At 33.4% G+C, this 20785-nt stretch overlaps 1 protein-coding gene across 10 annotated transcripts in view; it reads left to right on the top strand.

The window, feature by feature from the left end:
- LOC133184342 (cAMP-dependent protein kinase catalytic subunit 1) overlaps positions 1 to 20785 on the top strand; it is a 30764-nt gene that overhangs the window by 7456 nt on the left and 2523 nt on the right. Inside the window, exons 1-7 of one of the 10 annotated variants that reach the window (XM_061319379.1) lie at positions 265 to 379; positions 7342 to 7479; positions 16931 to 16992; positions 17146 to 17274; positions 17560 to 17658; positions 17822 to 17904; positions 18805 to 18931. In XM_061319379.1, the coding sequence (XP_061175363.1) occupies positions 7362 to 7479; positions 16931 to 16992; positions 17146 to 17274; positions 17560 to 17658; positions 17822 to 17904; positions 18805 to 18931 (618 nt within the window). In that variant the 5' untranslated portion in view covers positions 265 to 379; positions 7342 to 7361. Of the gene's footprint in view, positions 1 to 264; positions 380 to 7341; positions 7480 to 8481; positions 8870 to 11809; positions 12158 to 13444; positions 13548 to 14210; positions 14386 to 16930; positions 16993 to 17145; positions 17275 to 17559; positions 17659 to 17821; positions 17905 to 18804; positions 18932 to 19075; positions 19203 to 20785 lie in introns of those variants that run through there. The other 9 variants (XM_061319380.1, XM_061319384.1, XM_061319378.1 and 6 more) reach the window with 9 other exon arrangements.

The raw sequence follows: 20785 nt of genomic DNA, 5'->3' as shown, positions 1-20785 counted from the left end.
CAGAGGCGCGGATACATATACTTTCCTATCTATTTCCTGTTGTAAACATTTTTCTCAAGTTTTTTCGATCAAGTCGGAAAATCTATAGTCATAAACAGCCACACACTCTGCGTTCCATCTTTCTGTATAAGACACTCGTGATTAAAGCATGTGTATATTTAGAAAAAAATTAATGTCAGTGTAGACTTGAGTGACAAGTTGTTTATAGCGAGGTCGTCCATCCATCTTATGAGAGGTTGTTAATCAGACACGGGGAAACAGAGGGGTCACAACAGAGTGCGTGGTGGACAATAAGTGGACATTGGCCACCTATTTCGTGTGAAGTCTGAACGTTATGTAACAAAACATAGGGTAAAGGTGCTCCAGGTAGTCTGTACAGGTAAGTCAGCTGTTTTAGTTCCCACAGCCAGGAAACTGTGTTTAGAGGATGTAATTTTCTTACATGGGTTTGGAACAGGCAAGGTAGGACCCGAGGAACAACTCTAAATGTACGGGTAATTAGGCGACGTTGATCTTTAATGATGGTTAATGAAGGAGTCATAGCTTGTACACCTTTTCCCGTTAATTTCTGCTCTTTGCGCTGGATTTTGTCGACAAAGCTGAAAATGACTCTGCAATTAATTTATTTTTATTTTTTACATCATTCCATGGATTTCTTTACGCTTCATATATTTTATTATTGATACAGAAAGTATACAAAATAACGTTTTAATTTTCCAAAAAATTAAACATACTATATGTAGTATATACTCATAACACATAGAGGTAGCATATATATATATATATATATATATATATATATATATATATATATATATATATATATATATATATATATATATATATATATAAGCTACCTTTATGAGTTCTCGTTATCGACCGAATTTCACTATTTTGCTGCATTAATGTTCATATTGTGAAATGTATTTTTAATTATGCTAAATTTCTCTCTTGCTATTACATTATTCATCAGAATATGTTTTTATAGCGTTTTTGTTAAAAAGGGCTTATTATTTTAGTCATCATTTTAATTTTAACGACAGTGAATTTTATATTTATTAGGAAGTGTTGACTCTACCTACAAATTCCATCGTAAATTTCATATGTTCACTGAATGGAAAAATCGATGGGTTAGAAAATAGATCTAAACTTTGGCAATGTCATTTTCTGTACGGCACTTTTAGCTCCAGGCAATGCCAAATCACTTATATTAACACACTGATTAACCGAATCGATCGGAGACGCTAGTTTTTCTGCACTTGAAGAATGTAACCCATCTTGTTATTTATCCAATTTTTATAAATTATGTATAATTTGCACCATTGACGCTCTTATCCCAAAAGCTTAAATGTTTCCGTTTCTCGATTTATAAATGTTACTCCTTTCTTGACAGTGCAAACAACTTTATGCCAGAACCTTAAATCCCAAAGATGTGTTTAAAGTACAGTCCTACATTTTCAAAACAATAATCCTGCAAATGAGACTTCAGATGTTTTTAAGAAAAACAACAACATTATCAATCTGTTAGTTTGCAGTATGTGTTGAAAACAAAATATCATTTTGAAAATACGATTATATACGAGTATTAACATGTTTAGGCGTAAAGAAAATATATATGTTTACAGTTACATGACCCAACCCAATTTTATGCGGCCACACAAATAATTGTAAAATCCAGAAAGTCCGTTTATAAGTCGTAATGTGACTTTTTAGTAGCCGTTTTTAGAGCAGTCGGGTAGATAAGAAGAGAGAGATCTTCAAACTGTCTATGAAAATTGTTTTCCAAAGTTTAATATGCTTAAATTATGCCCCCCCCCCCAATAATTAAATAAATAATAATAACAATATAATAAGATAAATAAATAAATTCCTACCCACCGACCTTACTTTTTACTAGCATGTAATGTTCAGTAAACAAATATTTTTTTTCTTAGGCCTTATCTTCATTTCCTGAGTGTATACAACACACACTCACTCTGAACAGAGCGTTGTTTTTTTTTTTTTAAGGAAAAGATCCCCAAAGCAGATTTTTTTTCAAAGATTACATTATTTTCCCCCTGTTTTTATTTTCATAATCTCTTTAATCTTTTTAAAGATATATTTAATATTTGTTATTGTCATCAGATATGATTAGATATTTATATACATTTTTATACAAGTAACCTATTGCAGTGCGGTTTATTCGGTAATTCAGTCTGAAATCGGCGAAGGAACGATCGACAGCAACCAACTCCGTTGATTATGTCTCTTCACTGCAATTAGCCTCAATAAAATGTTTTATCTTGTCGATTTACGGTAAATAGCTATCTAGTTAAGGAGATTTGTTTGTAATTAAATTTTGAGCACACTATTGATAGGTTTAGCGACAAGACTTCGGTAACTGGAATATAGTCATTATCAAGACGAAATTGAGATGAAATGCATTTTTTGAAATGTCCTCCATTTTCTGACTTTGGCAAATACTTCATATAATTGTAATATTACAATAATTCTTCATTGTTTTAACTCGCAATAGTAATTAGTGTATGTAACTTTGAATGTCTTTGAAAATTGCCAATAGTGTTTGAAACCTTCTAACCAGAGAAATTTTCTCATTGCTCATTTGTAAAAGCAATACTAACTTCCGAACTAACAAGAATCCTCTGCCAATTTGATGTAATCCTTTTTAGCTCATCTTTAAAATGAGATTTTTTGATCACCCGTTGTTCGGTGTTCGTTCGTGTGTAAACTTTACGGATTTTTGTCTTCTTCTTTAGAACCCATTTATTCAATCAAACTTACGACAAAGCATCGATCCTTGAATAAAGGGGATTCAGATTTTCTAAATGAAGGGCACAACCACTTCCAAGGGGGAGATAAAAAATAGTGGAAATCGGTGGCTTAAGATCTTTAAGAAATAATTCTAAGAACCACTGGGTCGGGAAAGACAAAATTTATTAAGTGAAAGCGTCCTTAATAAATATATATTCAAAATTGTTGAAATTATGACTCCCGGTGTTAGGTTTCATGGGCATATATAGGGGGATAATATTTAAAATCGTCTTCTCAAGAACAGCAGCGCCATGATCTGTCATATTACATGTAATATGCAAACATAGTGCAGATTCAAATCATAGCCACCAGGGGTAGGGTAAACCCGCAAATAGGAAATCAAAGTTTACCTGATATTATACAGGAAAAAATCTTGAAACATCTTTTCAAGAATAACAGGGCCGTGATTAGTCATATTGATATGAAAGAAACCCAATGTAGAGAAGATTAATTTTTTTCGAATTTATGTCCCGAGAGTTAGGGTTGGGCCACAAAAGGGGATAAAATTTTACATGGGATATAGGTACATGTATATGGAAGAAAATCATTGAAAAAATCTTCTAAAAGGCTACTGGACCATGCTTATTCATATTAATGTGCAGGCATTTCAATGTAATACAGATTAAAGTTTGTTCAAACCATCACCCTTGGGCTAGGATGGGGCTAAAATAGGGATTCAAAAATAAACAGGAAATTTAAAAGGAGAGTAGCAGGGCCACTTTAAATCGTAAAAATATGCAAACGTTCCCAAAAAATTTGTGGACTCAACTTTTTTCCTTATCAAATTATGAACCCAGGGGTTACGATGAGGCTAATACCAAATTTTACATAATGCATGTATTCTGATCCAGGGAAAATTTTCTCTAGAATAGCAAGGCCATGTAACACGGCATGTTGGTCATATTGATATTGAAGAATCCCATGTTTGTTATGTGGTTTATAGTTTAGGTTACGTCCCCTTGAACTAGGGTGAGGCCATAAACATTTTTTTTTTCATTTGAATAAATAGGAAAAAAAAATATTTTCAGAGTCTTTCTCTGAAGAACAACAGGGCCACTTCAGGTTTCTCAGGTGAGCGTTGTGGTCCACAGATCTCTTGTTTTCATTAACATTAATTTGTGTACTGATATTAGCCACAAGGCTGCTTTGGTCAATAAACAAGTTATGCGTCAGACTATTCTTACCGCTATCGCCCATCTCTGGGAAGAAAACACCTGTTTTTAAATCATAAAAATATAGTTTATTCGTTACAGTTTGGAATGACGTGTCATTTTGAGGAGATATACTACAGTATATATATACTCGTCCATTCTAACACAAGAATGGATTGGGCCACAAAAGGGGATAAAATTTTACATGGGATATAGGTACATGTATATGGAAGAAAATCATTGAAAAAATCTTCTAAAAGGCTACTGGACCATGCTTATTCATATTAATGTGCAGGCATTTCAATGTAATACAGATTAAAGTTTGTTCAAACCATCACCCTTGGGCTAGGATGGGGCTAAAATAGGGATTCAAAAATAAACAGGAAATTTAAAAGGAGAGTAGCAGGGCCACTTTAAATCGTAAAAATATGCAAACGTTCCCAAAAAATTTGTGGACTCAACTTTTTTCCTTATCAAATTATGAACCCAGGGGTTACGATGAGGCTAATACCAAATTTTACATAATGCATGTATTCTGATCCAGGGAAAATTTTCTCTAGAATAGCAAGGCCATGTAACACGGCATGTTGGTCATATTGATATTGAAGAATCCCATGTTTGTTATGTGGTTTATAGTTTAGGTTACGTCCCCTTGAACTAGGGTGAGGCCATAAACATTTTTTTTTTCATTTGAATAAATAGGAAAAAAAAATATTTTCAGAGTCTTTCTCTGAAGAACAACAGGGCCACTTCAGGTTTCTCAGGTGAGCGTTGTGGTCCACAGATCTCTTGTTTTCATTAACATTAATTTGTGTACTGATATTAGCCACAAGGCTGCTTTGGTCAATAAACAAGTTATGCGTCAGACTATTCTTACCGCTATCGCCCATCTCTGGGAAGAAAACACCTGTTTTTAAATCATAAAAATATAGTTTATTCGTTACAGTTTGGAATGACGTGTCATTTTGAGGAGATATACTACAGTATATATATACTCGTCCATTCTAACACAAGTACCATATTTTCATCCGAACAACTGCACTTGTGATTAAATCATTAATATAGTTTCATGACCTGTTGATGTGGTATCATGTAATTTTGAATTTATCGGGTAGAGGTAAATGCAAAATTCATGTTGTAAATTTTGCATTTACTTAGATGATAAAGGCATATGGGGAACCTTTTTCGATATCAATACCCCGGTTGAGTATACAGGCAAGAAACTACAGGCCAAACGAATTGTATTTTAAAACAGATTTTAACAGATAATTTTACGAATTCTAGGTAAAAAAAAAATCATCCAAAATGAGATGCTACATGGGAAAATCATTTTTCATGTACACAATCATATATCTTATTATTCTCTGGCAGGCAAGTTATGAAAATGATTTTGGCCGCCTTATAAATCACATTAATAACGATTGTTTTCGCTTTATGAATATTAATCTTGTTCAAGGTTCATTTCTCCAAAAATAGAGGGGACGCGTGTCTAAATGCGTCAGCTTTTTGGTGACGATGAGTATATAGCACCCTTGTTGACATTAATTGTCAAAACGGTTAAATATCAACCGAATTTTTTTTTATTATTAAATCCTTATACCTAGATAAGATCGAACAATTGATTAATTGCTTGTTTATATCTTCAGAATTATAAATAACCGATTCAACTTTTGTAAACTTTAAACCCTACATGCTACAGAAATACGAAACTCCATGCCAAGTTACTAATAGTACAAATAAGTAATATCAGGATATTTCCTTGATAATAGATTTTGTACAAGTTGAATGCTCTTTGATTATATCATACTAATAAGCTATTGTTCCGTGTAGAAACGTATTTATATCTTTCCAATATACCGAGTCCTCGGAAACGTGCGGTAGCTACATCCGAAGTCAGGACTAACCCCTCGGGGAATGACCCCGGTAGGGTCGCCTTGTATAAGGCAGAATCAAGGACTCGGAAGGTTAATGTCCTTGCTACAACTCACTGAATGGAAGAAATCTGCCTATTGTAAAGCTTCGTGTATATGCCAGACACGTTTATGGAAAACTGTCTAGCGCGTATCATCTCTATGTACACTTAAATAAAATAATTCCTTTTTGGGAGTTTAAAAGTTCACGTTTTGTTTAAGAGCAATTTAGAGGTTTAGCCGTATTCAAAGTATGATTCTGATGACAATTGTATTTTTATTTATGTCTCCCTATGCATATTAATGAAGGATTTAAACATAGAAAAACTTTAATTAAGGTTGATTTGTGTCACATAACCTGACGAAACCTGTCATAGCATACTAAGAATCCTATTAACAGATATAATAAAGACTCTGACCGATTTCGTCTTGAGAACACCCTTTTTTAATGTTATTTTTTCTGTCAAAGCAATGTAGTAATGTGAAAAAAAAAATTACAAGAAAATTTTCATATACGGTTTTTTTCTTGATGTTTATGAAATTTGCTCAATGAATTGTTCAATGTGGGACTTGGGGGTCAAATGTCATATTGTAAATTATAAATTTACCGGATGTCAGTAAATACAAAATTTACAAAATGACAATTCGTATTATAAATTTTGTATTTATTGTCACCCAATTATTTATTCAACATTTACAATATGACGCAAATTTGATTTTGTTTGAATAACAAAAATATCGAATGTAGCGTGTCTTTATATGATCTATTGTCCATACCGGAAGTTACACTTTGTTAAACTTAGAAGTAGTTCTATAAGTATGATTTGGATAACTCGATGAGACATACAGATGCAACATTTTATCTTCACTGTCAGTACTTTGTCTTAATACAGAGGTTTCACTTGCTGGGTAGAAAGCTATTTACTGGATATTATAAAGCAAAAATATAACATAGAATTCTGTAGAATATAACATACAGTTCAGTATTTAAAGACCTTTGACCATGAAAAAATACTGTTGTCTCAATCAAAGATTAAATTGTTAAAGATCGTGGCTTGTATAATGCGTTAACAAAATTCCGCATGTTCAATTCATCGAATTAAACTGGTTTCTCTGTGTTGAATAGCTTTCAGTAGTATAGTTTAATTGACAGTGGCATTGGTCCCCATAGGCAAATAAATCTATACCAAGGAGGAGGAGAAGCTTTCACCCGATTAATAAACACATTTCAATTGACAATATCTTAAAATGTCAGATAATGATCAAGTTTTTAGGACAAGTTGCCAATCCAAAACTCTTTTATCTACAGTTGTTTAAAAATGATTACCGAATTTATTTTACGAATGTTGTTTGTAGATAGGTTTTAATTTCCCAAGTCTTCTTAACGTACACTTTACCAAATTTATCATGGTACGTGAGGGCACATATTGAAGCAATAATTAATTTTTTGGTATCCTTCTGGCTTACAGGAATTATAAGAAAATCCAACATGGCGGATATTATTCACAAAATATTCGGCCAGAAACATAAGGACAGCAAGCACCAGGATAAAGACGGGTCATCTAAGGGTGACGGCGAGGGCTACAGCAAACAACAGGCAGAATTTTGTAAGTACTAACGGATATGTCCATAACTAAAATGTTCATTGCACACAGTAATAATGCTCCTCTATGCTTCTGTAATCTTCATATCACGCCTAAGAGCCATTGATTTCTATTTCTATTTCCTCGGTAGGTATAGATACAACTGTGCTGTTCTTTAGTGAATTTCAGTCCGTTTCCTTTATAATAAACAGTGAATATATCAAAAGAGTTGTCATAGGCTGTATTGCTTCCTCGACAATCATTAGTTTGCATTCGTCCTGCATTGCTGCATGTTCAGTTGAACCCACTCTAGGTTGCAGGTCAAAGTTAATAGTATTCATTAAGAAAAAATAATCACGTGCATATGCACAATTAGAGCAGTATAGTGCTATCGTGCAGTTCACCATAGCACAAAACGGGTCTCTACAAATACTGTGCTGTTTTTTTCTGTGCGCGTGGTCTTGCTCTTGGATTTCAATAGCAGAAGCCAAGGTAAATGATGCAAACTTTCCCCTGTGGAAACTGATTATCAGAGCTGGATCAATGAGTGTACTACATATATTTTCTTTGTTGAATTTTGGGGATTTTTTATCCGCCTTGAAAAGAGCCAGGCAATCTTTTTATAACACAAGCTTTTATTACAAACAACTATAGTTAAAGTGCCCTTCAGATCTCGAATACCTATAACCTGCAAATGCGTCTGCCTATTAAAATTTCGTTTAGCTCATTGCAATGTGTTATGTATGTATGGGCTGTAGTTTACAGAACTTTACACAGACTTGACTTATTAAACATTAGATATTTTATCTTGTTTGATTTTCCCAGAGTTCCACATTGTTTACGTCTATATATCTAGTATCTGTGGAAGTTAGATGCAGAGAAAAGAAGCAGTCAGTATTTGCATGGTGTTAAAAATTCTATTTGCTTGCCCAAGTGAGCTCTCTATATGATAATTACTTATAAGTGTATTTTGCTCAAAGTCTCCTAAGTTGGTGGCAGTAACTTGTGTTGCAATGATTATAGGAGAGCGTTATCCTACTCAAGGTTTAAACCAAACAGTCGTGTATTTACCCAGCCAAGTTAGTCTTTTGTTTTCTTTGACGTGTTAAACACACGGTGCTGCTAATTCGGCAGATTTAGTGGACTTTAATGAAACTACCAAATATCTGCGACATTTATGAAGTTTTTCCACCTGATTAGCCGATTATAATATACCCTGGTGGTTAATAATATATTTGAAGGGAAAAAAAACTGCATAATCTGGTTTTGTTTGTAAGGAGACCTTGGTGCTTGTGTATTGCTGTGCATATAGTTGGATATTGCGATGAAATTTTATCATTTATAGTTGTTTATACCAAAAATATTTTACAAGATATCGCCATCATGAGCAAAGGAAAGGATAAACCTACTCCATGTAAGTTTTACAGTTTTAATTAAATGGATATATACGTATAGACGATTTCAGCATGATATGAGATTCAACATTTTTTGAGCTAATTGAGCGTACGTGCAGGTAGTATGATGCAGAAAATAATGTATTTGTATAAGTAGAGTTTTAAGTGTTTGTAATCCTCATCAAACTTTGGGACCTACATATTTGTTGAAAAAAGATTTTTTTGAATTAATAATGTCTGAACATGCTTATGACATACATGTACATATATATACCTATCATATATATGTGTTTCATACCTCCACGGATTGAATACGATTTTTTTTTTAAAATTGTTCCGCTTTCTTTCCTGGATTATGCAAGTCATGCCATTTTCAGTATTAAAAAGGGAGATTACTCTTTTGAAGCATGCGGTTGATATAGGAATGAGTAATTTTAAAAATGGGGGGGGGGGGATTCTTGCAAAAATACTTTAAAATTAATTATATAATAAATCCACATACTGGAACGTGCCTACACTGATGAAGCTTTGTCTGTAAATGAGCGATATAATGATATAAAACTCTTTTGCGTGTGTCATTCATAAATTTGAGAAGTTTATGAGAACTGTCTCTTCCTCGTTGGCGGTTAAATCTCTATCCAACAGGGAGGAGTCATTTGCTTCCTTCTGTTTGTCATCAGATCTTGAAGAGCCAGAATATTTTACCATTGATTGAAACTTCAGCATGTTGTTGTCTATAATCTAACGAGGTGCACAATTTGATTCGTGGTCATGAAGACAGTGGGATTGTGAAAGTATATCAAAAATCTTTTTCTAGGTATTTGATATAACTTTGATTGGAATTGATGCCGTACACGTATACTTTGCCTTGTCTTCAACGTCGGTGCCATCTGATCAACACATGTTACACGATATAAAGTAATTTTTTCCCCAATCAAATGGCGCGTTACAACCAGAATTAAATTATATCGGTATACACCAAAAGTTATATATATAATTTACTTTAATCTTGGCTTATACCGACTGAATTTCACTGTAAATCGTGATTTCAATGTAAATTCAGTATTTGCTGATATCCCAGTATAAGAAACAAATAGACTGAAGGACCACTTCTCCAATCCAATTGCTTTTGCTTTCTAAAATTATTGCAAGTTTAATCTTCCGTTTTTTTGTTATATGAGAAGAGCACACTGTAATCTAGATGTTGAAGAGGGTTTTAAATTATTTGGTCCCATTCTAGACCAAAACGCCACGAATAGTAGAAAGTTGAATCTAGATTTGAAATAAAAAGCTTTGACTTCATATTAGCCTCATATCTCATGGCTTAGGAACTGGAGGGGGGGGGGGGTGACCCTGCAATTATTTTGCCAATATGTATACTATAGAAAACATAGCACTTTATATAAAGCTTGTGTCCCTCAATAATAACGTCTGATGACCCTTTTTTTTCTCTTTTTGCTTGTCGAGGAATTTTTGTTTGGTAGTGCCCCCCTCTCCTCACCTCCTCACCTATCCTCTTCGTGCCCGCTGGTACATAAGGCCCCAATACACTGCCTCCACCCGCCTCTGTCTTTGGCCGCTGTCCTCGCTGACGCCCAGCTATTCCATCCCAGATGTAATCTTTCTTGTCCCGTGGTTCTGAAAATGTTTAGTTGTGCCCCCCCCCCCCCCAAAAAAAGAGAAAAAAATGAAATAGCTTCCTACGGGCCCGTGTCTGGTTCAGTGGCTTTGAAAAAGGTAGTTTCTGTTTTGAATTTTAATCTTTTTTCGTAATCATCTTTACATGGAAGAAGACATGGGTCCATTTCAACCAATCTTCTTCAATTCACATGTTATTCTGTTCTGAGGAAGTGGTCAAGAATGTAAAAACAAAGAGAAGTTAAGCATGCTGACATCATGAATACAATGATACTCAATATTTTGGAGGGTTATGATTAATTAAAACACGGGCTCTTGACGTTTCAAACATTTTCTTTATAAACAAAAAAGAGATAAAAAAAAGTATGGATTTTTTTTTAGTTTATATAAAAGAAAATGTTGGAGTAAAACTAGCGTGAGAGAGTTCTTATTCAAGGAATAGTTCAAAAACTAAGAGTTCATGTTGAAGCTAGGCTTATTAAAAAAAAAAGAAAGAAATTTTAACCACCATAATATTCAGGTTTTTAAACTCGGACAATCAATCTGTCGAATAAAATTAAGATAGTAAACGGCATCATTGAAAGGCAACGTCTAGTTTTTTTTCCCTCCATACCAACTTTAATACATGTCACAATACATCGACTTTTTAGCTATACAGTAATACTTTTAATTTTTGTTTGATCTTTTTTTTAAGTTTAAAAACATAAATAGAATTGATAATAATGTGTATGATTGATATATATAGTAATTATTTCGAATTCCATGAATATTAATGTGTGCATCACACAGCTAGTAAGTTTTAATTAACATGTCCTGAAGATTTGCTAATCAATTGCGATTATCGGGCATGTCTTTTCCTCGCACAAAGTATTTTCTGTCGTTGCTCATTCAACTGTGTGTGGAATTTCAGAAAACATCTTTTTTAATACTTGAATATGCGCTGTGCAAGGAACTGCATGATCAAACAAAATTAGACAGGGATCATAAATTAGACCAAAAAAAAAACCCCAAGTGTTATTCCAAATATAAACCATTGTCTCCATATATAACACAAGCAGACGTGCATGACATATCGAATTGTTTGCCTTTTCTCACCAAAGGCGAAGTATTTCGTATTATTATTATAGCTGTAAGCAATTAATGGAACGTCTGTAGGAACCCAGCTGAAATCTGATACGGTCATTTCACAGACTAGCGTACAGGCAAACCTGAGAGAGAGCACTTGGTCATCAATCCGTTGTCATTCATGACAGGGACCCTAAGAATGTCGGTTCCACATGGCTGAACTAAGATGCAATTTTTAAGCCTTGGCTAACGTGTTTACTGTAATTTAAAAGCTAAAAATACCTTCTCAAGCAAGGCGGAGGAATATTTTTCATGTTTAACAAAGAAAAGTTTGGAAACTTGGTGAATTGTGGAAATTTAAACTACCAACTGAGTCAATAATCGAAAAATGGACTTCTTTTTCGATTTGTTCGACTCGGAGAAGAAGAGAAGGGCAAATACTGACCCCCGATTGAGGACAGGGAGTGGTGGGGAACTACCCCCTCTCAGGAGGGAGAGGGGGCATCATGTGTTAAGTTTTAGGAAGTATGACAATAACAGGGAGTCCAATCGAATTCGGGACGAGAGGGTGCGTCGTGAACTTCATCGTCTGTACTTGTGGGACGGTAGGTTTCTTCCGAGGTTACATTTTCTAATGTCTCTTGTTTGCTAAATTTAGATACCGGATGGTAAAAATAGCTTAAACTCTTTGATGCACAAAACAGTGTTTATCCAAGCATCTCGGGTTTTTTAAACATCTGATTAAGATCATTCCACGAACTGTGCTGGGGATAGTGGAGGTTCATGTTTAACTGGCAATTATTATCTTGAAGTATGTCTCACAAAACATTCGCTACATAAACAGATAGGAGAACGAATGAAACATAAGCTGAAAGACAGTTTTCCTTTGCTAGTAAAATCACATCAAATGCTTTTAATTAAATTTGAAATTGAGGGTGTGTTTAAAAAATCACGTTATAAACATCCTCGAAATTTTCGAATAATTCGAAATACTCTTGATTGATTGTGATTGGTATTAGGCGTTCAACTTTAAAAGCTATTTTTTATTTTTGTTTGTTTGTTTGTTTTTCTTTTTTAAATATATGTTATTAGTTCTTTTGATCACACATTATCACCTTGTGTAGACGTCATGTAGCACCAGGATCACATTTACAGAGGTCTTTTGTACTCATACATACAAGAAAGCCAATACGTACAGAGGTTCACCGCCTGTTGCATGGTAACATCTTTTGAAGCAGTGTCGGTGTTTTAATGTCAGATTCCACAGCCAGGTCAACTTATACTACAGTATAAGTTGACCTGGCTGTGGATATGCTAGTTGTAAAACACATCATACTAGACTCTAAGACATATAGTTTTGATGCATGTCAGACGAAGAATTCATATTTGACCAACCAACGATTTAATTATCTGATTATAATCGACGGTAAGCTAAGAAAAAAAAACCATTTGAATCAAACGCTATACTATTTAATTTCCCCATCAATAATATCACTATATGCATATATACTTTTAGGATTTATCAAAAAAGAAGGGTAAAATATGAGAAGAGATTCTTTTATATTCATGTGTGAAGGCATGTATGCCAGCCCATCAATTCAGGCGGATCGCTCCTGGTGCCCTACCGACACGGTGTGGCGAGGGCCTGTCCCAAGACAGTTAGATTATTCAACTACCCCCCCCCCCTCCCCCGGACTAAACTCAAAATTCTTGATTTGCGATTGAAAGGAACCAGTCTGATTAAAATCAAAACTTACACTAGCTCCTTTATTTTGATGGTCGCTTGGAAGGTGATCCTTTCACGAGCGACCAATCAATTTATGAAGAGCGGTCTGATTTTATTAAATTGGAAAGGAACGCACCTCAAACGAAATCTCGCAAAGTCTCGGGACAGACCAGACGAAAGATGGTGATAGTTCAAAGGCGGTAAAACTTGAAAGTTTGGACTTGATATATGCAACAAAATGACACAAGATTATGAACCACTACCAGAAAGTAGGTTTCGATGTTAAAATTCTGTGTTACATTCACGCTAAGACTTTGAGTTGTCCCTATATCTCCATATCTAATTACCGTATCATGTACATGGCTGACACGAGAAGTACAGCCAGCTATCTGATCATGCCTGAAAGTTTTTCATTGACTTGCATATTTAGCCTTAGATCGAAAAATCCTACCCTTATAATATATCTTTCTTTAAAAAATAATAATGATAATTAACACTTTGTGTTCCTTTTTACAAAAGCGAATTGTTTAAACTTACGACATGGCTTACTATTTTATTAGATTGATCATATCAGTTATTCAAACGGCTTTCGGTCATTCAGATTTCAATCTTTGTCCTGTTCGAGGTCTGTTAGAATGTTAAGACCTATATTTTTTAGATTTACGAATCTACCGTTTCGCTTTTTAAATATTGCTTGTTTGTTAAACCCCATACGGTGCCTCTGACATAAATAAATGATCGCTCTATCATGGCGACTTTTATTCATCCGCGTGCGATGTAGTTCCTTTATTGTTTCTAATATTATTCTATAATAGAGGTGAACTGGCGTGTATCTTGGATCTAGACTACATATATTTGTTTCTATGAGTAATTTAGGATATTTTGGGGGATAAGTATTTGTTTATAGTGTTTCAATTCTGATTAAGTGAAGTAGAGAGGAGGAATTTTGTTATTGGTTCATGGACGGTCGAAGCAACTTGATTTCTAAGAAGGTGATATTTATCGGTAAACAAGAGCATTTTCTCCCATTTGTGTAACATTCAAAATACGTATTTGACACAATGGGAAATGCTGCTACAGCGAAAAAGGGGGATCCAGCAGAAAATGGTATGTTTTTAGTGTGTATTCTTTCGTAATAGACAAATGCCAGCCCTAGAGATCTAAATTTAGCAGCAAATCTAAATATAGAGGTGTTATTGAATTGTTGGTCATTTTTATACCTTTCAAAAATGCTTGTTATTAATCCAGCATCGCACAGCAATGTGAGAAAAGATAACCAATGTCATTATATGAGAAGATATGTGGAATAGTTGCTGAAGCATTGTGAGACAAATTTATTATGTTAAGTAGTTGAAGTTCTATTATCATTGAAGCTGGCATCTAGCTGGCACCAGAAACTATAGCTGTGTATTAGCTAGCAACCATCGGCAACACTTCAGAAAAGTCATTAGTTAAACTGATGGAATGTGGTCAGCATCACGTTAATCTGATTGTGTGGTACTGTTGTTAGTTGGTATATGTAGGTCACAGGAGGGATGATGTACCCTAGGATATCCTGCTTGGTATAGTGTGTAAATAAAATCAGTGTTGATTCTTGAATAAGCAATTAAGTTGCATTTTTGTTTGAAAAAAAATTATAAAGTTGTACACAAAAACACACTACCAGATGATATTTAGAAATAAGAGTCATATACATTGTAAATAAGTGCACCATTTACTTTAATTGATAAAATATGTGCCAGATGCAGCTTTAGTCTTATGCGTACCCCTTTATTAAATGGGTTTTATGTTTTGATCTACAGTTAAGTTTATGCCTTTATGTCTAATATATAGGATTATTTAAGTTAATATAAAATTATAAATTGATAAACAAAAGCATAAGAGGCATATTTTAAAAGAGGTCAATAATTGAAAGTTGGTAAAATCTCAGATATATGGCTGACCATGGGTCACCTGTTGCCTTTTGAAACTCCTCTTTCATTACTGTTTTACATAAAGAAACTTGTGAATGAAATATGATAATAATTATACTCTGAAATTTTTTTTAGTAGGATTTTGAAAGTTTATCTCTTCCTCTTTAATAGTTTTTAAGATGTGAGTGATTTGAATGGTACTTGTGATATCTTAAATATTGCAACTTTGCAAGTCATTGGAAGTGCAAAATTTCAAACAGTTGCAAATCTCTTTTTATATATATGTAAATATCTAGAGTTAGTGAGGGAAAAATGAAAGAGTTTGAAATAAGTAAATTTATTTACATTAAGAACATTGTGAAATACTAGAGATAGTTCAAGCAGTTTGTTTGCACCTTTGACTATAAGATATTACAATGAACTTTTTTCAATTGAGTTAAAAAAAAATATCTAAAATTTTCCCAATGTCAAGGAACCAAATCCAAACAACAAAAAATGTTATGACAGACTTCATTGAATATGGAACATTCTAAATAAAAAAAAAAAATAAAAATAAAAAAAATAAAAAAAATCTCACATCAGAGATCTGAATTTTCCACATAAAGGGGGGTTGACTTATTGTGCAATTTTATTTGTATACTTCTCCATAGATTTTATAAAGCTGCTATTGAATCCCCCCCCCCCCCCCCCAATAAATCAAGGCTTCATATACTGTGTGTATGTATATTGTATTACATGTATATGACTATATATAAATGTTAATTTACAATATACTTTCTTTTTGTCCCATGAGGGCCTTAATTGGTAAATAAACTAATTGAATTGAATTATACTGGAAATTGAAGAACAAAGTGTAAATGGTTGGTGTGCGAGCTGCATTATTGAAATTCATGTATATATTTAATATTTGAATAGAATTTTTCATTACAATACAGGGAGTATAATTGACATGCATTTTAATCATTTCATCTGGGTGGGATATATGATTGATATATTAGAGGCTAAGAGCAAATCAAAGGGATTTTACGGATAATTTGTTCTCCTTTGCTTGAAAATTGTTCTACTGAAATATAAATCAGCATTATATAATAGTTGTTACTTAATAGCTCATTAACTGACAATGGATTAAACTCCCATGTTCACCGAGGGACTTGCTTAGAGAATTTAATACATTGATTAAGTTAATGTATTATGACAGATGTTTCTAAGTTTAGCTATAATCCTATTAATGAAATCGTTATTAAACTTTCTCTTTACACATGATACTATCAGTGCAGTGACCTTTATACCAGTTCTTACATGTTAGAATATACAGAGGGAGAGGAAGTTGTAAACAATCATTATCCTGTGGTGGTCATTGATTAGTGGTGATAAACATTCTCTGTGACCATACAAAGATAATAAATCAGCTGTATTTCACTGTCTCTTTTGTCAGTGGTTCTTTTGTGTACTATATGTGCTCTAAGGACACTGATAAGTGTTATCTTGTGTGTACTGTCATACATACCCCTGTTTACCTGTTTAACGGGGCAGTTGTACGTTGTCACAAAGTACACCTCATTATTAAATGTTTTACATTGATATGTGCATTCAAAACATAACAAAACCCATTTTAAATATTGTTTAGGTTCAGCATGCCAAATGTTGCATTGAATGTATAAACTAAACTGTGATGTTTGGGAGGGGGGTATTATACTATTACAATAAATTCAAGTGAGTATGTTTTTTTTTAATTTCAGTCAAAGAATTTTTGGCCAAAGCCAAGGAAGAATTCCAAAACAAATGGGACCACCCTGGTCAAGTAAGCATTTCTTGGATTCACTCAAGTTAAACAATATGCATAAAGATATTTTATAATTAGTTAAGTAATTTTGGAAGGAAAAAGTAACCAGAACTTGTTACAGTAGGTAATTGATATATTAGCATGTATTATAATATGGGTGTCTATTTGTAGAATACTTCTTGTCTAGATGACTTTGACAGAATTAAGACCTTAGGGACAGGGTCGTTTGGAAGGGTAATGTTAGTACAACACAAAGCCAACAAAGAATTTTATGCCATGAAGATACTAGACAAACAAAAGGTATATTATGCACACAGGTTGGCCTTATTTGATTTAACTAAGTGCTTTTTGATATCTAGTCAAGTGATCAATAAATTTGTATTATGAAGTAAAGTGTTTAAGATGTCTCTTTTTCATTGGCAAGGCTGTAAAAGAAAAAGAGTTAACATTAAACTAATCGAGAAAAAAATATTGCACCTTGAAATACACCTGTCACTTTCTTTAAAGTGTGTGTTTAGCTGTGTACCATAAAGATGACTGGGTTTTCTGTAACCTTTTTCATGTCTATGTTATCTGCTTTTGAAGGTAGTGAAATTAAAACAAGTGGAACATACTCTGAATGAGAAGAAGATTTTACAGGCCATACAGTTCCCATTTCTGGTTTCTTTAGATTTCCATTTTAAGGTAAATTTTTTTTGTTAAAAAAGGACCTGTGTATGGAAATGAATGGTTTAAAATTTTTGATAGCCTTCTTTATAAAGGAATGTCTAGGATGTTATGAAAAGTTGTGTGTTTGATGCCTTGCTTTTTCTCAGCTTACAGAGTAAGTATTTGTTTAATATTGCAGGATAATTCTAATCTCTACATGGTGTTAGAGTTTGTGACGGGTGGTGAAATGTTCTCACATCTGAGGAGGATTGGACGGTTTAGGTAAGAACCTTCTCTTTATTCTGCTAATGATTATTTGAAAGCCAAAAATATTTAACTGAAGAGATGCATCTCTCATTCTACATGTATTATTATCATGATCATTGAAATATTTGCATAACCATCCTTTAATCTCTGTAATGCAAGCTTAATTACTAAAAACTGGAGGGAAATGTACAAAAGTATGATATTAAAGGAACATCAGTATTATCATTGCTAATAATCAATAAACTTGATATTTTTATTCATGTATATTGTTAATGAAGTAAGATTGAAGTAATCTGTATAAGTTGTTACAGTTCTGTTAGTATGGGCTGCATGATATTTGAAATGCATTAAAATTAAGTAAAGTTAAACTAGGATGATTTTTTTTTCTCAATGGGAAGCCAACAGTCAGAGTTAAAATGTAAACTTTCAAATTATGGTCATAAATTTCCCTACTGTGGCTAGAGGCACAATTATATAAACTTTAAGATTTCTTTGAGACTTTCTATTGGCAGATATCTTGTTTTTCACAATACTGTACCTGCTGTACAATGTGATTTCTGAACGGCATCTTTTTATGTATCCAAGTCAATATTATAGAGATGATATGCAGTTGATAAAGGCAGAGTACATCCCTTTCTGATACTGTTTAAATATTTATATCTTTAAGAATAATTCATCGAATATAAAATTTTCAACATTTTTAAAAAAAATCTGATTGAATAGATCTCATTACTTGTTTTATTTCAACATATTGTGTGTTGTGTGTTTAATACTAACTCTGTAAATTGAATGTTCACAAAATTTTGAATTATTTGTGACAAATCAAGCAAATACCTTTTATTACAAAGACAGTACATTTACACAGCGAAAAGGTTAAGCAGTGTTTTGTATTTTATATGCTTTTCTTCCCAACAGTGAGCCACATTCCCGGTTCTATGCTGCCCAAATAGTATTGGCATTTGAATATCTTCATTATCTGGATCTCATATACAGAGATCTCAAACCTGAGAATTTACTTATAGACTCCCAAGGTTATCTGAAAGTAAGTAAAACAGTACGGATGAGGAAAATCTTCAGAAGCAGCCCGGATGATCTTGGTCCCTCCCCAAATCCCCAGTTAGGATTAGATGGCAGATTTAACAGTTTTCTTGTGTGTGATAACAATATTTTGTGCTTTTTTTAACAGTGAGCCGCATTCCAGGTTTTATGCTGCACAAATTGTATTGGTCTTGGAATACTTACATCATTTGGATATTATGTACCGCGATTTAAAACCAGAGAATTTACTATTAGATACCATGGGCTATTTAAAGGTATGGCGTGGTGTTGTTAAAAAAAAGATGTATAGGAACGTTGCATTAAACTTGACATTCGTCTGTTCACGGTAAGCTTTCTTTGCTTCTAACTGGGACATGGTATCAAAAACTGGCTGTCATAACTGCTAATTCTGCTATTAAAGCGCTTTTTGTTTGCATGTAGAGAGCTCTGCTTACACGCTTGAATTGTATGTAGTTTGAATCTGACTGATACAGCACTAAACAGAAACTGATTTTGATGTCAGATTTTTTTTTATTCAGACTCGCTTGTATATTGTTTTACATTACAGTCTGTTAATCTTAAAAATGATATTAAAAAAATAATAAGGGAATTTTTTTTTACTATTGTTACAAAAATTAAAGTTGACTTAAATAAATTGATAATAATTTCATTTTGAAGCTTGAATACTTGATTCCCTATTAAATTTTATAGATATAAAATCAAAGTACTTCAAGAATATCTTCCAGATGATTATGAATGTGATAGGGAAAGTAGCATCTATTCTAAGAAACCTGTGCCTTTTGGCTCGCCTGAGCCAGGAGCTCAAGTGAACCTTTCTGATCAAACTTTGTCTTGCATCTATCAAAAGTGTATTTCTATATAGCTTAAAGGTTCATTATACGTGAGTAACAAGAGACAGTAACCTTTCAATTGATAAACTAGCATTCTCGGTAATTGTAGATAGTATAAATTATGAAAACTGGGATCAAAAATCCCTTTTGTAGGAGTCAAAATTTGTTGGATTATGTTGTGAAAGAAAGGAGAAAGGAATAAGAGTGTAATTTTTACAACCAAAGATAAAAATTTTATTGAGTTTATATTTAGAATTGTTAAAATTTAAGTCATTGGAGACTTCTTTTCAAAACTTCTCTGTAAAAGTAATGTGTAACATATGTGAGCATTGTGGCTGTAGACCATTTCTTTTCTCATCCCTACTATGTTCTTGGATATATATAGTATTGCTGTGCATTGCAGTGGTAATAAAACTGTTTGAAATAGAGTAGATAGTAGAAAATTACAGATGTCTTAGATATTTTTAGATTACAAACATAGCAATGTATTAACTAAGATTTTTTTTCGGCTTAATTTTGCATGCCCAAAAGATGTTTTTATTAATGAAGATAAAGAATGAATTATTCATAATGAAATCTTTTTGCATGAATATTGAGATTATGGCCTTCAGTGTATACAATAGTATTTAGTTTCAATCCACTTTTTCTGAAACGTGTCCAGATTTACCATTTTTGGGTAACTTGACTTTGTACTTGTTGTTATTACAAGTCTGTTATCAGTTTGCATGTTAGTTTGGCATGATTGCAAGGCCTGGCTTACTGCCATACTACCTGTCTATAAATAGCTTGTTATGACAGACCTGTTTTGAGTGATGTATAGTCCCCAGGGCAAAATATCATTGAAGCATGAATGACATGCCTCTTAAACTGAACACCAAGAAAGAAAGGGCTATTTATAGGTGGGTTAATCGTTCATGCATCAGTGGACACTGCATCGATCCTATACATGTCAGCAACACCACCGCTGCTTGCTCATCTATATAGCTGTGTTTTAGATGTGTTACTGC

The sequence above is a fragment of the Saccostrea echinata genome, unplaced genomic scaffold (genome assembly GCF_033153115.1).
Source record: "Saccostrea echinata isolate AGI-Se365-2 ecotype Australia unplaced genomic scaffold, CSIRO_AGI_Sech_v1 ptg000010l, whole genome shotgun sequence".
In the NCBI taxonomy this organism is placed as follows: domain Eukaryota; kingdom Metazoa; phylum Mollusca; class Bivalvia; order Ostreida; family Ostreidae; genus Saccostrea; species Saccostrea echinata.
The sequence above is the reverse complement of the archived record's forward strand: the minus strand, read 5'-3'. Positions and strand labels throughout refer to the sequence as shown.